General features: G+C 36.7%; 2 protein-coding genes and 1 pseudogene across 5 annotated transcripts in view; 2 read left to right on the forward strand and 1 right to left on the reverse strand.

Annotated features, from left to right (window-relative positions):
- Positions 1–18,657, reverse strand: part of FAM186A (family with sequence similarity 186 member A) — a 77,020-nt gene extending 58,363 nt beyond the window's left edge. The window contains exon 1 of one of the 2 annotated variants that reach the window (XR_008300246.1): positions 18,172–18,657. Coding sequence is in view for 1 of the 2 variants with exons in the window: in XM_053226220.1 (XP_053082195.1) it covers positions 18,172–18,342 (171 nt within the window). In the remaining variant the exon portion in view is untranslated. The remainder of the gene's footprint in view (positions 1–18,171) is intronic. The other variant, XM_053226220.1, reaches the window with a different exon arrangement.
- Positions 13,039–13,963, forward strand: LOC106969228 (proteasome subunit alpha type-1-like; annotated as a pseudogene).
- The window catches only part of LARP4 (La ribonucleoprotein 4), a 60,046-nt gene continuing 57,619 nt past the window's right edge, over positions 18,617–21,043 (forward strand). For 2 of the 3 annotated variants that reach the window (XM_027036117.2, XM_053226222.1), the window contains exons 1-2: positions 18,640–18,804; positions 20,256–20,612. In XM_027036117.2, coding sequence (XP_026891918.1) covers positions 20,601–20,612 — 12 coding nt within the window. In that variant the 5' untranslated portion in view covers positions 18,640–18,804; positions 20,256–20,600. Of the gene's footprint in view, positions 18,805–20,255; positions 20,613–21,043 lie in introns of all 3 variants that reach the window. The other variant, XM_027036118.2, reaches the window with a different exon arrangement.

The following is a 21,043-nucleotide window of genomic DNA, read 5'->3' on the forward strand; positions in this document are numbered from 1 at the left end:
TAAAATTTTTTTTAACGTTTATTCATTTTTTGAGAGACAGAGAGTGAGTGGGGGAGGGGTGGAGGGAGAAGGAGACACAGAATCCGAAGCAGGCTCCAGGCTCTGAACCGACAGCACAGAGCCCGATGTGGGGCTTGAACTCACAAACTGTGAGATCGTGACCTGAGCCGAAGTCAGACGTTTAACTGACTGAGCCACCCAGGCACCCCTAGCAGAATAGATTTTTTTTAAACTATGATTCAACTATATGCTACCTATAAGAGACTCATTTTATTTATTTTTAAAGATTTTATTTTTGGGAATGCAAGCTGGTGCAGCCACTCTGGAAAACAGTATGGAGGTTCCTCGAAAAACTAAAAATAGAGCTACCCTACGACCCAGCAATTGCACTACTAGGCATTTGTCCAGGGGATACAGGTGTGCTGTTTCTAAGGGACATATGCACCCCCATGTTTATAGCAGCACTATCAACAATAGCCAAAGTATGGAAAGAGGCCAAATGTCTATCGATGAATGAATGGATAAAGACGTATTACTCAGCAATCAAAAAGAATGAAATCTTTCCATTTGCAATTACGTGGATGGAACTGGAGGGTGTTATGCTAAGTGAAATTAGCCAGTCAGAGAAAGACAAAAATCATATGACTTCACTCATATGAGGACTTTAAGAGACAAAACAGACGAGCATAAGGGAAGGGAAACAAAAATAATATAAAAACAGGAAGGGGAACAAAACAAAAGAGACTCATAAATATGGAGAACAAACAGAGGGTTACTGGAGGGGTTGTGGGATGGGGATGGGCTAAATGGGGAAGGGGTACTAAGGGATCTACTCCTGAAATCATTGTTGCACTATTTGCTAACTAATTTAGATGTAAATTTTTTAAAATGAAAAAAAAAAAAAAGCCCTCAACCACCACAACTTGTTCTTCATGCTCAATATTCAGTGATGTTAGCTAGTTTAAGGTCCTCTTGAAGCTGATTAGGTTTAGCTGTAGCAATTAGGGTCCTCCTGAAGCTGGAGATGTATCTTTGTCACTCATGTAACAAGGCTGCTATATGAAGAAGAGGAATGGATATTTAGGAGACAATCAGAATGGCAGAGAAGGTAGGGGAGAATAATAGGAAAGCTTTGGAGGCTTGAAGTATAAGAGAAGATAGCTGAAGGATTAAAAGGGTACATGAAGAGGGTATCAAGACTGACAAAGATAGAACTCACACTTTTGTCGAGAACTGGCACTATTTATCTTCATCTGGTTTTGGAGACATAACTGCAATGAAATATATTTGCCATGTTGCTCCAAACCAGGGAGACTTGTTTCTTATATTTCAAGACACTTCTCAGGGTTTTCTTTTTCTTATTAAAACATTGTTATAAGGAACTTTCCCCTTAATTGCTGGATTGCCACTCAGGACTGGGTGATCTTCAAGTCCCAACACAGAGGTAGGCACTTTCTGTAGTGGGAAGATACAATACTGAAGTGCTTGTTTGGAAATGTTTATAAAATCGATACACATCTGGTAAATGAATGAACAAAGAAATGAAGAAACATTGATAGAGGAAAGCTTTCACTCTCATTGCTGCTTTTACAATCTCAAATCTGTTTTTAAAAGGAGATTTGAAGCTTTCTGCTGGTTTTAGTTTCTTAAGATCCTTAAAAGGCGGGAAACTGAACCTTTGAAATTCAATGGGAGAAAAACAAGAAAGGTATAGGCATTCAAAACCATGTGTAGCAGAAATATCAGGAGACCTCTGACAGATCATTTCATCTCCCTGGATCAGTTTCCATCTGCAAAATCATTGATGAGCTTTTGTGTCAAAAATTAGATCATCTTTGGCTTTTCAAGATGCATGGAATTGTATTGGGCAGAGGTTTCCTGGGCAAGAATGCTGTATTTCATTATACTGCTAATGTAGGAAGCTCCACCAAGCATTGGGGAAAATGGTTTCACTGTCAATGAAGGCTGCTATGTGAAGCAGGGACCTATGTTTAGTTAGTGTCTATCATCACTTCAATCTTTCCTGTTGAAAAGTGAATTACTGTAATGAGCTCTTATATATGCAGTCAAGCTGAAGAAATGGGAACAGCGTGCTGGTTAACTAGAGACTCCTCTATACCTTAACAATCTTGTTTATGACTAGACTGAAGTCTTCAGGACTCAAATATTTCACTACTTCTCAAAGGAGCTATTCTGGTTATTATCTAAATGATGTCTAATGAACCATCCTGAACTGAAAAAAAATAAAAGATTTTATTTTATTTTTAAGTACTCTCTGTACCCACCAAGGGGCTCAAACATACAAACCCAAGATCGAGAGTCACATGCTCTACCAACTGAGCCAGCCAGGCACCCTATAAGAGACTCATTTTATTTTTAAAATTTTTATTTGTTTATTATTATTTTAGAGAAAGAGAGAATGAAAGCTTGCAAGTTGGGGAGGGGCAAAGGGAGAGGGAGAGAGAATCTCAAGCAGGCTTCATGCCCAGCATGGAGCCCCACGTGGGGATTGATCTCACAACTGTGAGGTCATGACCTGAGCTGAAATCAAGAGTCAATCACTTAACTGACCAACTGAATCACCCAGACACCCCACAAATAGACTTTAAATCAGAAAAGATTACAAGAGGTAATAATAAAAGGTCCAATACGGCAAGAAGAAACAGTTATAAACATTTATGCACCTGATAACATAGTCTCAAAATTTAAGAAGTGAAAATTGACAGAATTGAAGACAGAAATAGTTCTATAATAGGGGGAGACTTCAATAAGTGACTTTCAGTAACAGAACAACTAGACAGAAGATAAGTTAGGAAATATAGAACTAAAACAACACAGTAAACCATCTAGATATAACAGATGTATACAGAACACTTCAATAGAATACACAGTTTTTTCAAGTGCATGTGGGACATTCTTCAGGAGAGACCATATGTTAGGCCACAAAACAAATATCAATATATTAAAAAATATATCACATGAAGCATTATTTTTTACAAACACAATGAGATAAAGTTAGAAACCAATCACAGAAGGAAAACTAGAAAATTCACGTACATGGAAATTGACATATTCTTAAGCAATAAATGGGCCAAAGATGAAATCTCAAGGGACAATAGAAAATACGTATGGATGAAAATGAAAACACAACATACCAAAACTTATAGCATGTGGCAAAAGCAGTGCTAAAAGGGACATTTAGAGGAAAAAACTCTAGGAAGTTTATATGAAAAAAAGATCTCAAGTCAATTACCTAATTTTACATGATAAGGAACTAGAAGAAGAATAAACTAAATCTGAAGCTAGCAGATGGAAGAAATTTATAAACAGTAGAGCAGACATAAATAAAAGAGTAGAGGGGCGCCTGGGTGGCTCGCTTGGTTGAGCGTCCAACTTCAACTCAGGTCATGATCTCACACTCATGGGTTCGAGCCCCACTTAGGGCTCTGTGCTGACAGCTCAGAGCCTGGAGCCTTGCATCGGATTCTGTGTCTTCCTTTCTCTCTGCCCCTCCCCCACTCACACTCTGTCTCTCTCTCTCTCTCTCTCAAAATAAATAAACATAATAATTAAAAAATTTTTAGGGGCGCCTGGGTGGCTCAGTTGGTTGAGCGTCCGACTTCAGCTCAGGTCACTATCTCACCGTTTGTGAGTTTGAGCCCCGCGTCGGGCTCTGGGCTGATGGCTCAGAGCCTGGAGCCTGCTTCCGATTCTGAGTCTCCCTCTCTCTCTGCCCCTCCCCCATTCATGCTCTGTCTCTCTCTGCCTCAAAAATAAATAAACATTTAAAAAAAATTTTTAAAAATTTTTTTAAATAAAAGAGTAGAGAAAATCAATAAAACAAAAGTTGCTTCTTTCAAAAAAAAAAAGAAATCAACAACAATGATAAATCTTTAGCTAGATTGACTAAGAAAAACAGAGAAGACTTAAATTACTAAAATCAGAAACCAACATGGGAACATTACTACTGATTCTACAGAAATAAACAGGATTATGAGAGGGTACTATGAACAATTGTATGCCACCCAATTGGATAACCTAGATAAAATGGAACAATTCCTAGAAATGCAAAACATATAAAGACTGAATTGCAAAGAAATATAAAATCTGAAAAGACATAACTATAAAGGGAAACAAATTGGTAATAAAAAACTTCCCAACAAAAAAAACCTCTATGCCAGATGGCTTCATTGATGGAATCTACCAGACTGGAGACTTGATATGTCCCTGAGGTAGGCCAGTGAATGTGTATTGCTGGCCTTGCCACCTGAAAGCAAACTGTTTCTGGTTGTCTTTATTGACAGGTATGAATTTGTCATATCAGTAGCTGCATACCAGCTACCAGAGGATGTGTTAATTTGCTCAAGCAATGAAACCACATCTGGCACACAGCTGCAATTAGAGTCACTATCTGCTTAATTAATTTTACAATAATCCACTTTTAGTCTCCAAGATCCCTCTGTCTTCTGCACAGGCTAAATAGGCAAGTTGAATGAAGAAGTGATGGGAATCTCCACTCTTGCATCTTTCCTTGATGGGGGGAACTTATCTCTACAATTCCTTTAGAGATGCAGTATTGGTTTGGGTTTACTATTTTCTTAAGTAAAGGAAGTTCTAGTGGCTTCCACTTGGCATTTCCCACCATAATAGCCTTTATTCCACAGATCAGGGAATCAATGTGGGGATAATGCCAGCTGCTGATTATGTCTATTCTATCTATGCATTTCAGATCTGGTGAAATAATCACACGATGGGTTCACCATAAATTTTTGGCAGTGTACCATAGTCATTCCTCAAAGGACCCAGCCTTGTCTTTATTCAAAGGGTTCTGGGTCTGTAAAGTGGCTCAAGTCTGGGAACTGATTGAGTGGCCATGACTCTTTTTATGATTCAGTTTAGACTTTTGTTCACTTGACCTAGAAATATTCTACTTACACAGTTCAAATGAGAATTTAGTAAGCTTCTTATATATTTCACTTCTAGGAACATCGTAATCAACTAGCCAATGTTATAGTTCTTTATAAGGCCATTTTGATTGATGCTTTGACTCTGCTGTCCATTACAGTAACCACAACCGCCTTTGGTGGTTGAGTACCACAACTTGGTCCCTGTCACCTCAGGATTCAATTACTCCCATTGTACTTAGGTTTCCCAATTCAGTGACTGTGTTTCCCACTGTAAGGTCTGGACTAAAAAGGCAATCACAGAGCTTCCCAAGGATGCCCAGGCCTCTCTCATAAATTCATTTCTCACAGTCACAGTAAAAGGTATATCTTTTGAACTTCTCTGGAGTGGTTCAGTAGGTTCTAAGTGACAAATCTGCTGTAACATTCCAGTCTCCCTAAGCCTTTGAATTCTTTCCTCTACATTAAATCAGGGCAAGTCTGGTATTTCTTTCTCACTGTGGGCAAACTTCTGGTCCACATTTCAGCCAACTGACCAACCAACCAACCAACCAATCAACCAGTTAGAACCTTTTCTAATTCCCCAAGCTGTAATACTAAATACAATTTCTCTGCTTAATGAACCCATATCAATAAATTCAGCCTGACCCAACTTTATGTTCCTCCCATACTCTTATATCCCATATCCCATACTCTTAATACCCATTCCTACACATATTCCCTGGATTTCCATCTGTAAACATGAGAAAACTCAAGTCATTCTTTGGAGTGTAGTGCATGTCCTCATGGGTCACACTTTGAACCTCACCTTTAGTGTCCTGATGCATTTGAGTATAGTTATAAGTCTAGAAACAAAAAGATGTGGTGAGTGTGGTTCCTGAAAAAAACTCAGCGTTATCTTGCATGGCACCTGCCTCAAAGAGGTCATTACAGTGTCTTCAGACAATTAAGGGTTAATCCCTTCAGAAAGGAGTGGAGAGGCCACTACTACTATGGGCAAAGAGGCCACTCCCATGGATATGAAGAGGCTGCTCCTATGGAGGGTGGAGAGGTGGTTCCCCTGGTGAAGCACACTCATCAGAATTTAGAGGCTTAATGTCCCAAGGTTTATCAGGGCCTTCCTACACATCCCCATTCCAATTTTCACAGTGCTGTTCCTTCCTAATCAACGTCTTCACTTTAACAGTAGACATCCTGCAAGGCTGGGAATTCAACTTGCATTGTAATTCATCTAGTCAGAGAATGAGATTCTTGGTTTAATTTTAAGCAATCTCAGCCATGCAGCTATAGGAGATAAGGGTCTCCTTCAGGACACACAAAGAAGATTTCAGGTCATTCATGTTGTGCTTCAGCTAGAAATTTGTATCCCTGAGCTCATCCTTTTCTTTCCCCCACTTTATCCAGTGACATTAGGAGCAAGCAACCAATCTCATTATATTTGTTAGTTTGCCAAAAATGTCTGAAAGTATCATATACACAGTCACCCAGATTCTTGCTTCTTAAAAGCTATTAACTAGGAGTATCCAATAGTAATATTTTACATATCTTAATTGACAAACCAAGTTAAGGACTATCAGTGCTCTCTTTAATACTGGAAATGGAGTCATTCTCATCTTTAAATCTAATCAGATTAGAAAGCCAATTTCAGAAACCCTAAACCCAATTCAGAAAACTTATCCTTAAGATTCTATTCCTTCAGAACTGCTTTCTCTATACCAGACTCTGTATTAGTAGTAGTAGCATTCTCCAGAGAAATGAACACTGGAGTATATATGTACACATAGAGATAAATAAATATATATAGATATATATAAAGAGATTATAAAAAATTGATTCGCATGATTATGGAGGCTAAGAAATCTCACGATTTTCAGTTGCCAAGCTGGAGAGCTAAGATAGTCTATGGTGCAGTTCCAGCCCAAAAGCCAGCAGGCTCAAGGCTCAAAAATGCTGATGTTTCAGTTCAAGTCTGAAGGCAGGAAAAGACTGATGCCCCAGCTCAAGGAAGGCAGGGAGGTCGAGCCCCCTTTTTGTTCTATTCAGGTTTTTAATTGACTGGATGAGATCCAATCACATTAGAGAAGACATTCTGCTTAATTCAGTCTGATTTGAGTGTTAATGTCATCCAGAGACATCTTCATGGACTTACTCAGTAATATTTGGCTAAATGTCTGTGTACCCTATGGCCTAGTCCAGTTGACACATAAAATTAACTATCACAACTATCAACACAGGAAAATATTTGCAAATTATATATCTGATAAGTGGTTAATATCCAGCATATATAAAGACTTCCTAGAACTCAACAAGAACAAACCCAGTTCCAAGAAGGGCAAAGGACTTGAATAGATATTTCTCCAAAGAGTATATATACGTGGCCAACAAGCACATAAAAAGATGCTTAACATCACTAATCATTCGGGAAATGCAAATCAAAGCCACAATGAGATACTTCACACCCATTAAGATGGCTATTATCAGAAAGGGAAAAAAAATAACAAGTGTTGGTGAAAATGTGGAGAAATTGGAACCCTTGTGCACTGCTGATGGGAATGTAAAATCTTGCAGCCATTACAGAAAAAAATACGGCAGTTCCTCAAAAAATTAAAAATAGAATTACCAGGGGTGCCTGGGTGGCTCAGTCAGTTAAGTGTCTGACTCTTGATTTCAATTCACGTCATGATCTCACAGTTGTGAAATTGAGCCCGGTATCAGGCTTTGTGCTGAGAGCATGGAGACTACTTGGAATTCTTTCTCTCCGTCTTTCTCTATCCCTGTTCTGCTTGTGCGTGCATGCACTGTCTCTCTCAAACTAAATAAATAAACATTGAAAAAAATTGAAATACTATATGAGCCAGAAATTCCATTCCTAGGTATAAAAAGAATTTAAAGCAGGGACTTGAACAGATATATTATGCTATATGTTTATAGCAGCCTTATTCACAATAGCAGAAAGGTGAAAGCAATGAAAATGTCCACTGACGAGTAAATGGATAAACAAAATATGATACATACATACAATGGAATATTAGTTAGCCTTCAAAAGAAAGGCAATTCTGATACATACTACAACCTAAATGAACATTGAAGACATGCTAAGTGAAATACACCAGGCACAAAAGAACAAATACTTTATGAATCCACTTATATAAGGTATCTAAGAACAAATACTTTATGAATCCACTTATATAAGGTATCTAGAGGAGGCAAATTCATAGAGACAGAAAATAGGATCTGGTTGCCAAGGTTTGGGGGAAATAGGTGGTTATTGTTTAATGGGTCAGAGTTTCTGTTTGGGATGATTAAGATTTCTGAAAATAGTGTTGACGCTTATACAATACTGTAAATTACTTAATGCCACTGAATTGTATGATTAAAAATAGTTAAAATAATAAATTTTATGTTATGTAAATTGTACCACAATAAAAAAAATTGAAAAATGGGTAATTGCCTTTTTAAAACAATAATTGAAAGGTAAATAAATATTTATAACATATGTAGAAGTATGATATGAATACCACAAAGGCCAGGAGAGAGAAAATGGTAGAATATTGTTGTAAGGCTCATACACTATTCAAAAGTGGTAGGTTACCATTTGAAGGTAAATGGTGTATACTACAAACCCTAAAGCAACCACTTAAAAGGTGAAACAGTGTTATAGCTAATAAGTCAATAAAGGAAATAAAAATGGAATCATAATAATATAATATACTTAATCTAAAAAAAGGTCAGAAAAAATAAAATGAAACAAGAAAACAGATGGAACAAACAGAAAACAACTAGCAAGATAGTAATTTTAAACTTACTCATATTAATAATTACATTAAATATAAATGGTCTAAACATCCTATTAGAAGGCAGAGACTGTCAGGTTGGACTTAAAAAGAAACCCAGGGGCGCCTGGAGGCTCAGTCATTTAAGCGTCTGACTTCAGCTCAGATCACGATCTTACAGCTCATGGGTTTGAGCCCCATGTTGGGCTCTATGCTGACAGCTCAGAGCCTGGAGCCTGCTTTGGATTCTGTGTCTCCCTCTCTCTCTGCCTCTCCTCTGCTTATACTCTGTCTCTCTCTCTCAAAAATAAATAAAACATTTAAAAGAATTTTTTAAAAAGAAACCCAATTATATGCCTTCCTATAAGAAACTCACTTTAAATATAATAACCCAAACATGTTTAATGTAAAATAGAGAAAATGCAAAGAAGGTAACACTCATCAAAAGAAAGCTAGAGTGGCTATATTAATAACAAACAAAAATAGATTACAGAGAAAAGTATATTACTAGAAATAAATAGGGTCATTTCATGGTGGTAATATGGCCAATTCATTAAGAGGGCATAGTAATTCCATACGTTTAGCATATAAAACAGAGCTTCAAAGTACATGAAAAACTTTGATAGAACTATCAGAAGAACTAGAAGAATTCACAATTATAATTAAATATTTCTACACCTCTGTCTTGATAATCGATGAAGTTGAGAAGAGATAATGGAAGACTTGTACAGTACTATCAGCCAATTTGATGTAATCATTATTTATAGGGTACACCGCTCAATGAAAGAATACAAATTGTATTCAATGCATACATAACATTTACCAATTTAGACCATATTCTGGGCCTTAAAACAAATTTCAAGAAATTTACAAGGATTCAGATCATATGGAATAAGTTCACTGATGCCAATGAAATTAAATTAGAGATATGTAAGAGACAAAAATCTCAAAATATTTGGAAAATAAACACTGTTCTAAATAACCTATGGGTCAAGGAATAAAATCAAAAGGAAAATTGGAAAGTATATAAAAATGAAAATGAAAATGCAACATTTTCATTTGCATTGCAAAGGGAGATATACCACTTCTTACAAAAGAAAAAAGTTCTCAAATCAATGACCTCAGCTTCCACCTTAAGAAACTGGGAAAAAAGAGTATATTATATCCAAAGTAAATAGTGTAAATAAAATAATAAAGATCAGTGTGGGAATCAGTAAAATAGAAAACAGAATTAGAGGGGCGCCTGGGTGGCTCAGTTGGTTGGGTGACCGACTTCGGCTCAGGTCATGATCTCACAGTTTGTGAGTTCGAGCCCCGTGTTGGACTCTGTGCTGACAGCTCGGAGCCTGGAGCCTGCTTCAGATTCTGAGTCTACCCCTCTCCTGCTCACGCTCTGTGTCTCTCTGTCTCTCAATAATAAATAAACGTTAAAAAAAATAAAAAAAAAAAAAAGAAAACAGAATTAGAGAAAATCTGTGAAGCCAAAAATTGGTTCTTTGAAAATAGCAATAAAATTGATAAACCTCTAGCCAGACTGATAAGAGGGGAGAGAGAGAGAGAGAAGAAAATTACTAATACCAGAAATGAAAAGTGACATTATTACAGATTCTACAGATAATAAAGGGTTAATAAGGGATTATTGTGAACAATTTTAGGCCAATAAAATTACCTAAGATAAAATGGACAAATTACTTGCAATATGCAAACTGTGAAAGCTCACTCAAGAAGACAGATAACCTGAATAGCCCTGCAATTTTTTTAATTGAATTTATAGTTTAAAACTTTCCCATGAATTAAACTGCAAGTCTATATGTTTCTACTGATTATTTCTCCTTACCCTGCCCAAACACTTAGTGGATCCTACCAAACATAAAAGGAAATGCCAATTCTCAACAAAGTCTTAAGGAAAATTAAAAATATTTTACTTGAGTTTATAAAGCTAATATTAGTCTGATGCCAAAACCAAAGTATTAAAAGAAAACTACAGGGCACCTGGGTGGCTCAGTTGTTAAGCATCTGACTTTTGATCTCAGCTTAGGTCTTGATCTCAGGGATTTTAGGGTCATGAGTTAAGCCCCATGTTGGACTGCATGCTGGACATGAAGCTTACTTAAAAAAAAAAAAAACAAAAAAAAAAACCCAACATGTTTTGTAAACATAGACACAAAAATTAACAAATGTTAGCAGATTGAATGCAAGATAATACAAAGAATACTACATTATGAGTGAATGGAATTTATCCACAAAATGTGAGGTTGGTTTATCAGTCATAAATCAATGTAATTCACTATTTTAACAGATTCAAAAAGACAAAAAAGAAATCACGTGATAATCCCAATAGATGCAGTAAAACCTTTTGATAAATCCGAGTATCTATTCCTAATTAAAAATCTTGGCTGGGGCGCCTGGATAGCACAGTCAGGTAAGCATCTGGCTCTTGATCTGGGCTCAGGTCATGATGTCGGGGTCATGATTTCATCAGGGTTGTGAGATCAAGCTCCATGTTGGAGCCCTGTGTGAGGCTCCTTGCTAGACTTGGAGTCTGCTTAAGATTCTATCTCTCTTGTGTTCTCTCTCTCTAAAAAAAAAAAAAAACAAAAAAACCCCACAACCAAACAAACAAAAAAACCTCAGAAAACTGAGAAAAGAAGAGAAATTTCTCCAACTTGATAAAGAGCACCATAAAAAAATATACTGCTACAATTCAAAAGACTGAATTCTTTCCCTTAACATCAAGAAGAAAACAAGGATGTCTCATCACTTCTATTCAACTTTATACTGTAGTTCCTTGCCTACTCAGTAAGTTAAAAAAAAAAAAAAGCTTATTTATTTTTCCCCTCCCCACCAAAAAACAGTTTAAAGCCACCACTGGGTGGCTCAGTCAGTTAACCATGATCTCATGGTTTGTGAGTTTGAGCCCCGCATCAGGCTCTGAGCTGTCAGCATGGAGCCTGCTTGGGATCCTCTGTCTCTCTCAAATTAAAAAAAAACAAAAAAGCAAACTTAAATGCACACAGACATAAAAGGAGGAATCAAACTGCCTCTATTAGCATATGATAGGGTTGTCTATGTAGAAACCCCAAGGAATATATGAAGAAAATCTATGAAGACTAGTAACTGGGTTTTATTATACAAGATGCACATACAAAAATGTATTTTATTTGTACATATTAATTGTGAACAATTGAGAATGGAAATAAAAAAACAATACTATTCACAATATAGTATAAAAAAATGTGAAATACTTAGGGACTAACAAAAGATTTGCAAGGTCTAGCACTTGGGAGAAAAATTAGACCTAAATAAATACAGAGATATTCTGTGTCCACAGGTCAAAGGACTCAATATTAAGTTCTCAATTCTCCCCTAATTGATCTATAAATTCAATACAATCCCAATCAAGACACCAGCAGGCTTTTTCCCCCCGAGTAGAATTTGACAGACTGATTCTAAATTTTGCATGGAAATGAAAAGGGAGAAAGTAGTATGGATAAAGACAGTTTTTAGGTTATGAATGTTTGAGTGTGTCCCTCCAGAAAAAGAAGCCCAAGAAGAGGAAATGGGGATAGAAGGAAGATGTGAGCAAACAAGTTGGGCATAATTGAAAAAGAACAAAATTGGAGAACTAAAAATACATGATTTCAAGAATGATTATAAAACCTCAGTAATCAAAAAAGACACTGCAGTATTAGAATAAAGATAGGGGCTCCTGGGTGGCTCAGTCAGTTGAGCGCCGACTTTGGCTCGGGTCATGATCTCATGGTTCTTGAGTTCGAGCCCCCGGCCGGGCTCTGTACCTACAGCTCAGAGCCTGGAGCCTGCTTCAGATTCTGTGTCTCCCTCTCTGTCTGCCCCTTCCCTACTCGCGTTTTCTCTCTCTCTCAAAAATAAATAAACATTAAAAAATTAAAAAAAAATAAAGATAGATAAATAGATCTAGAGAACAGACTAGAGAATCCATAAACTCGCACATACATGGTCAATTGATTTTCAATAAAGGTGCAATGCAATGGAGATAGGATAGTCTTTTCAACACATGAATCTAGAATAATTCTTTTTAATGTTTATTTTTGAGAGAGACAGAGTATGAGTGGGGGAGGGGCAGAGAGAAAGGGAGACACAGAATCTGAAGTAGGCTCCAGGCTCTGAGTGGGCAGTACAGAGCCCAACAATGTGGGGCTTGAAATCAGACTGCGAGATCATGACCTGAGCCAAAGTCGGAGGCTCAACTGCCTGAGCCACCCAAGAGCCCCTGTTTTGTTTTTGTTTTGTTTGTTTGTTTTTGACACCTCAATCAATATCTGATATCATTTACAAAGTAAGATAAAATGAACCATAAAGCCAAGCCCAGAGCCAAAACCATGTTTCACAACCAGTAGGACAATGATGTGACTGTTTGGAGCCCTCAAGGCAGGAATCATCAAATTGAATATGCAATGGAAGCTGTCAAACAAGGTTCAGCCACAGTTGATCTGAAGAAAAAACAAAAAAACAACACATAGTGTTGGTTGCATTGAAGACAGCATAGTCAGAGCCTGCAGCTCATCAGAAAAAATTCTCCATGTTGACAACCATATTGGTATCTGTTGTGGGACTTACTGCTGATGCTAGACTGTTATGTAATTTTATGCACCAGGAGTGTTTGGATTCCAGATTTGTATTTGACAGACCTCTTCCTGCATCTCATCTTGTATCTCTAATTGAAAGCAAGACCCAAATACCAACGCAACGATATGGCCAGAGACCATATGGTGTTGGACTGCTTATTGTTGGTTATGAATATGGGCCCTCACATTTTCCAAACTTGTCTATCTGCTAACTATTTCGACTGTAGAGCTATGTCCATTGGAACTTGTTTTCAATGAGCTCGTACTTACTTGGTGAGACATATGTCTGGGTTTATGGAGTGCAATTTGAATGAACTGGTTAAACATGGTCTGTGTGCCTTATAAGAGACACTGCAGAACAGGACTTAACTACAAAGAATGTGTCCATTGGAATTTTTAGTAAAGACTTGGAGTTTACGATTTATGATGATGATGATGTATCTCCATTCCTGGAAGGTCTTGAAGAAAGACCACAGACAAAGGCACAGCCTGCTCAACCTGCTGATGAACCTGCAGAAAATGCTGGTGAACCAATGGAACATTAAGTCATAAACCAGTCCTTATGCATGTTATCAAATGTGTAAGAATTCAGGATCATGTACTGATGACAATAATCTATACTTTGCACCAAAATATGCAGGGTCTTATGGTATGTTTTAGGAATCAGTCCAGATGTGAGTTTTTTCCAAGCAACTTCTCTGAAACTATGTAATGGTGTACATTTTTCTTTGAGAGTGTCTATATAATCATTTTCTAGAAAGTATAATTATTTGTACTAATGTTTTTATATGAAGAGCATAGTGTCTGTGTGGTTTTAAAGACAACTATGAAATAAAATTTTTTCACTTGCCAAAAAAAAAAAAAAAAAGACACGTTGAAACATAGACATAAATGTAAAATCTATAAGTATAACTCCTAGAAGAATACATAGGAGAAAATGTTTGTGACCTTGAGTTAGTCAAAGTTTGCTTTGGAAGAAAGAAAACATTGATATATTGGACTAAGGAATTTTGTTCTTTGAAAGACACGATTAGTAGAAAAAAAGACAAGTCACAGAATTGGAAAAAATATTTGCAAACCACCTATCTGATAAAAGTTGTAATCAGAAGACATAAAAATACTCAAATCTCAATAATGAGAACATAGACCAATAAACTTTTAAAATATGGTCAAAATATTTGAACTGCTAGAGAAGACATACTGAGTGCAAATAAACTCATGGAAAGTTGCTCAAAATCTCTAGTCATTACAAAAATGCAAATTAAAACCATAATGAGATACTATTATATACCTTTTGGAATGGTCAAAATTAAAGATCTAGACTCTCCAACCCTTCAGAGAGTGGAATCTATTATTTTAATTTTTTTTAATGTTTATTTATTTTTGAGAGAGACACAGAGTGTGAGGGGCAGAGAGAGAGGGAGACACAGAATCTGAAGCAGTCTCCAGGCTCTGAGGCGTCTGTCAGCACAGTGCCTGATGTGGGGCTCAAACTCATGAACTGTGAGATCATGACCTGAGCCGAAGTCAGACACTTAACTGACTGAGCCCCCCAGGTGCCCCTGGAATGATTAAAATTAAAAAGACTGAAAACATGAAGTGTTGATAAAGATGTGGAATAATTGAAAACTCATATACTGCTTGTGGGAATATAAAATAGTATAACTACTTTTTAATTGTTTTTATTTAAATTCCAGGTGGTTAACATACAGTGTAATATCATTTTCGGGTGTACAATATAGTCGTTCCACACTTCCACAAAACATCTTAATCCTTATCACCTAGGTAAATACCTAGTAGTACAATTGCTGGATCATAGGGTAGTTCTATTTTTAACTTTTTGAGGAATCTCCATACTGTTTTCCAGAGTGGCTACACCAGTATGCATTCCCACCAACAGTGTAAGAAGGTTCCCCTTTCTCCACCTCCTCACCAACACCTGTTGTTTCCTGTGTTGTTAATTGTAGCCATTCTGACTGGTGATATCTCACTGTAGTTTTGATTTGTATTTCCCTGATGATGGTACTGGCACAAAAATAGACACGTAGTTCAGTGGAACAGAATAGAAAAAACAGAAATGAACCCACAACTATATGGTCAATTTATCTTCAACAAAGCAGGAAAGAATATCTAATGGAAAAAAGATAGTCTCTTCAACAAATGGTATTGGGAAATTGGTCAGCAACATGCAAAAGAATGAAACTGGGCCACTTTCTTTTAAAAACATTTTAATAATGTTTTTATTTATTTTTTTTTTTGAAAGAGAGAGAGCTAGCAGGGGAGGGGCACAGAGAAATGGAGGAAGAGAATCTCAAGCAGTCTCTGCATTGTCAACACAAAGCCCGAAGCAGGACATGAGCCCACAAACCGTGAGATCATGACCTGAGCCGAAATCAAGAGTCTGAAGCTCAATCAACAGTCATAGGCTTAACTGACTAAGCCACCTAGGCACTCCTGAAACTGAAACACTTTCTTACACCACATGCAAAAATAAATTCAGAATGGATTAAAGACCTAAATATGAGACAGGAAACATCAAAATCCTAAAGGAGAACATAGGCAGTAATTGCTTTGACATCAGCCACAGCAACTTCTTACTAGATATGTCTCCTGAGGCAAGGGAAACAAAAGCAAAAAACAAAAACAAAAACAAACAAACAAACAAAACTATTGGGACTTTATCAAAATAAAAGGCTTCTGCACTGCATAAGAAACAATCAATAAAACTAAAAGGCAACCTACAGAATGGGAGAAGACATTTGCAAATGACATGTCTGATAAAGGGTCAGTATCCAAAATATATAAAGAACTTCTAAAACTCGGGGCGCCTGGGTAGCTCAGTCAGTTAAGCGTTGGACTTCGGCTCAGGTCATGATCTGGTAGTTTGTGGGTTAGAGCCCCGCGTCGGACTCCGTTCTAACAGCTCAGAGCCTGGAGCCTGCTTCAGATTCTGTGCCTCTCTCTCTGGCCCTTTCCCACTCACACTCTGTCTCTCTCTCTTCCTCAAAAAATAAATAAACATTAAAAACAAACCAAAAAAAGAACTTCTAAAACTCAATACCCAAAAAACAAATAAACCAGTTTAAAAACGGTCAGAAGACATGAATAGACATTTTTCCAAAGGAGACATCCAGATAGCCAACAGATATATAACCACTTTTTAACAGTTTGGTAGTTTATTTTAAAATCGAACATTTATGGGGCGCCTGGGTGGGTAAATCGGTTCAGCGTCCGACTTTGGCTCAGGTCATGATCTCGCGCTCTGTGAGTTCGAGCCCCGTGTCGGTCTCTGTGCTGACAGTTCAGAGCCTGGAGCCTATTTCAGATTTTGTGTCTCCCTCTCTCTCTGCCCCTCCCCTGTTCATGCTCTGTCTCTCCCTGTCTCAAAAATAAATAAACGTTAAAAAAAATAAAAAAAAAGAAGTGTTTCCTTCACTAGCCAAATTGTGACCTGTGACTTCTTAAAAAAAAAAAAAAAAGATAAAATCGAACATTTACATACCACGTGACCCAGCCATTCCAACCTAAATATTTACTCCAAAGAAATGAAAGCATAGGTCTACAAAATAAGTCATGAAAAAGTAAACAAACATTCATAGCAGTTTCAGTTGTAACAACCCCAAGTCCAAAGCAACCCAAATGCCCATGCCATGGAGAAATACTCAGCAATAAAAAGAATGAACTATTGGGGCACCTGGGTGGCTCAGTCAGTTAAGCGTCTGACTCTTGATTTTGGCTCAGGTCAAGATCTCATGGTTCATGAGATCAAACCCTGCATCAAGATCCGCATTGGGCTCTGCACTAACAGGTTTTTTAAACCTTAAAAAAAAAAAAAAAAAAAAAAAAAAAGAATGAACTATTCATATCAATAAGAATGTGGATGAATCTCAAAATAATTATGCTAAAAGAAAGGAGACAGAAGAAAGTGGATGCTGTATGATTCCACTCTTATAAAATTATTTTAAAATACAAAATAATCTATAGTAAAGAAAGCAGATTGTCAGTTGCCTAGAGATTGGGGTGGGGGTGGGGAAGGGTGTGTGGGAGGAATTTTAATGGAGTGTGAAGAAACTTTTCAGGAGTGATGGGTAAGTTCATTATGTTGATTGTGATGAAGGTTTCACAGGTTTTTATGTATATCAAAACTTTTATACTTAAAAAATATACAGTTTATTATGTGTCAATTATATTTCAGTAAAGTTGTTAGAAGCAAATACCAGGTTATTGTTCTTTGTTGTGGAGAGTTGGAACAGGAGTAAGTTTATGCGGAGAATGAGAAAGTACAAAAATTTAGCACTCCTTAAACATAGGAAAAAACTTCCCTGAATTAATTTCTTTTAATCTGATTGGTTTTGTTGTATTCTATTTGACAGACTAAAATGCAGTATAGCCTTAATTATTTGGGGTTTATTGGATTGTTATACTATTTAAGCTTTTTGTTCATTGTCCTTGGATTTCTCTTGGCCAACGAAATCCCCTTCCATGTGGTGTTTGGGGGAAATTAAAGGAACTGGAATTCAAACCAAGCTGTTTCTTCTTGTTAACAGCTATTTGACAAAAACTCAGATGAGAACAAATTAAAACTATTGACTGAAATTAGATACTAATATTAGCTGTAGATTTTAATTTTTCTTTCTACCCCAATCACTCAATCGCATGTGTGATTTAATTCTTAAAAGGTTTGATTAATTCTGATAGGAAAGTTAAAGAGATTAACATAAAATTGGAGCTTGTAATCCACAGAGTCAGGTGAAATTGTCATTTGAAATCATAGTTACCTCAAACACAAAGATCATGAAAATAAAATGAGTTCCAAAAAAAATGTAGCTTATCAATGATCATTAAAAAAGAAAGTTGTAATCTGTAAACTTCTCATTTACTACCTACCTCTCTGGCTCGACAAAGCTGTGCGTGCTCAATTCTAGAGATGACATTCTGCACTGCCAGTGGGATCTCCAGCTTAGGGACCTCTGATTTATACAGGGCTTTTATGGACGTGATGGTGGAATCCACTACTTCTTTGTCTGATTCAGATTCAATGTCTATCCCACTTTGCATTTTGATAACTATATTGAAAAGTTGAGTGATTTTCTTTTATTTCTTCTCTTCACCGAGTATAGGCAAATGATAATATCCACGAGGAAGCTGGAAGAGGTCTTTCCTGCTCCCAGAGTTTGTGGTCTACCCTGTCACTAATTGGTTGTTAACCATGGTATTCCAGTCCTGGTGATGTCATAATAGATCCATTGTGTCTTCAATAACTCAAACATTTCAAGAGTGCTTACTGTATGCAGAGAAGTAGGCATTCTATATGCTGTGATTGGAGAGGGGTGAAGGGGGGTGGGAGGGTAGGAAAGAATAGACAACAGGAACGCTAGAAGAAATAGAAGATACAGTCCTGCTTAAATAAGCTTAAAATCTGGGTGTTAGAATTCAAGATCCAGTATGTCAAATGCAACTCCTGATTCTTCTCTCTTCCTGAGATTTTGCTTAAGAATTTTTAAGCCTGTAATTGATTAGGTGTGCTACAACTTCTTCAGCTGCCCCTCAACTTGTCCTAGATCTGTAATTTGGAAGATATTGTTTGAATGAAGATCCCACTCTTTGCACTGCCTAGTTACTCATTTTTTCCAGGAACTTGACTGAAGATTTTGAAATTCCATAGTTGGCTGGAGAAATTGAAGGGAACGCTGGATGCTGCTTTGTAACTGGGAGAGGGGTACTCTGGGCAGCTCTGGGAAGCTCCTTTGATTGCGGAGGAGGTGAAAGGATTTAGGACCCTGGAGCAATAAAAGGAGAGGGTGGTTTTGTTGGCTGTGTAGCTTTTTTTTTTTAATTTAAAAAATATGAAACAGTACAGAAAGTAATATAACAAATAGCCACGTGCCTATCACGTAGAATGAACAAATATTAACTTTTTGTAATATTTGCTTCCGAAATTTTTAAATAAAATTAAGCATTGGAGCTAAAGTTGGAGTCCCTTTTGGTATTCTCCATAGACTCCTTGCTTCCCCTCTGCCACTTTTCAGAAGTAATAACAGTCCTGAATTTGAGGTATTTGTGTCTAGTCTCTGTTTATATAGTTTTATTATGTAACTAGGTATAGGTATTCATTAACTATCTAATATCATTAAGATTTTCTACAAATTATGAATGTATAAGTTAATTTCTCTACAGGAACTTCCTATGTTGAGTTCTTGGTGTAAACTTGTAAATTTAAATATCTGTTTCGGTCCTTCAGAAAATGGGAAGCAGGGGATCACAAAATAGTTGTCTTTTAAGAAATCAATCAATATACAGCAAATTAAATATTTTCCCTTCTAATATCCTGCTAAGTTATCCCCTCCTCTGTGTTCCCAAAACACTTTGTAAATTTTCTATTATAGTACTTATCTCATTGAAATGTAACTATTTTTGTCTCTGTCCATTAGCTGGTGAACTTCTCAAAACAAGATGCTGTGTTTTAGTTTTGTGTGTGTGTGTGTGTGTGTGTGTGTGTGTTTAACACTTGACATATTCTTCCTCAGTTTCTCTGCAGAAATTTTCTAAAGTTTGGATATTTCTTATAGTTTCAGATTCAATTTCCATGGAAATTTTTCTAAGCCCCAGAACACTTTCTTTTATTGTTAGATTGCCCCCCCATCATAAAAATTACTCCCTCCTTTTTCATAATCACAATTATGTCCAACAAAATTAATAATGTTTTCTGAAAGGAGTACAATTAAGAATTTTTAATAAATGTGAAGTTTGATTAAAATATCCATGATTATCCAGCATTTCTTGAAATTATCAATCTAAGTACTTCATTGATAATATTTGATTTTGAGATCCTCAAGTAACTTTTATTTCTTGTGACTTTTTTTACGTTGCTTACTTACCCCAGCAGGCATTCACAAAGCAGCCTACATGCGTGTCAACTAAACTAATTTAGGATTATTGTGCTCTCTCCCTCTCTCATATTTTTTATGCAGCATGGACTTCATCAGCAACTGGAAATGAAAGCTTTTTAAAGCAAAGTTTAAAACCTCTCTTCTTCCCTTTCAATTTGTCAAACATTTGTTGAAAGATACTACTATGTAGCCACTATTATCTCAGACTGTGAAGAAAAATGATAGGGTACCTGTGAAGAAACTAAAAAAGAAAACAAAACAACAAAAAAAAAAAAAAAGAAGAAAAGAAACAAATTTAAGATAGAATATTTGAGCACTAATAAGGGACATGAAGAAGAAAGGGAGCAGTGTCTTTGGGAAAGCCCTATGGACAGAGAAGGTGATTGACAAATGAAGACATTCCAGATAGTGAAGACACCTTGAGCCATGGCTTTGGAGGTGAGTGTTGGGTTTGTCCTTCAGGGGAAAGGTGAGGAGATTGATTTTATTGAGATGAAGTAATGTTGAGTTTACTGTGGATCAGATTAGGGAGAGGATGGGATACAAGTATCAGGAGTTTGATGGAGGAATTAATTTGGCATCTAAGTGAAAAAGGGAGAAGATTCATTTGAGGTAAAGTAAGGGAGATTACATGGGGTCAGAATGGTAAGGTCCTGAAAGCAAGTAACAGCAGTTTGGTGAAAATAAACTAATTTAGAAAGATTTTTGAAATAATAGACTGGAAAAAATCAGTGGAAAAAAATCAACACATAATTATTTCAAAAGTAAGTGTCTGAACTGGGAAAAAGAAGTAGGACTGATAGGGAGGGCTAAAGCTTATTAGGTATTGCTCAAGATAAAAAGGAATTTGGATCATCTAACAGAAAAGT

Source organism: Acinonyx jubatus, chromosome B4 (assembly GCF_027475565.1).
Source record: "Acinonyx jubatus isolate Ajub_Pintada_27869175 chromosome B4, VMU_Ajub_asm_v1.0, whole genome shotgun sequence".
NCBI classification, from domain to species: Eukaryota; Metazoa; Chordata; class Mammalia; order Carnivora; family Felidae; genus Acinonyx; species Acinonyx jubatus.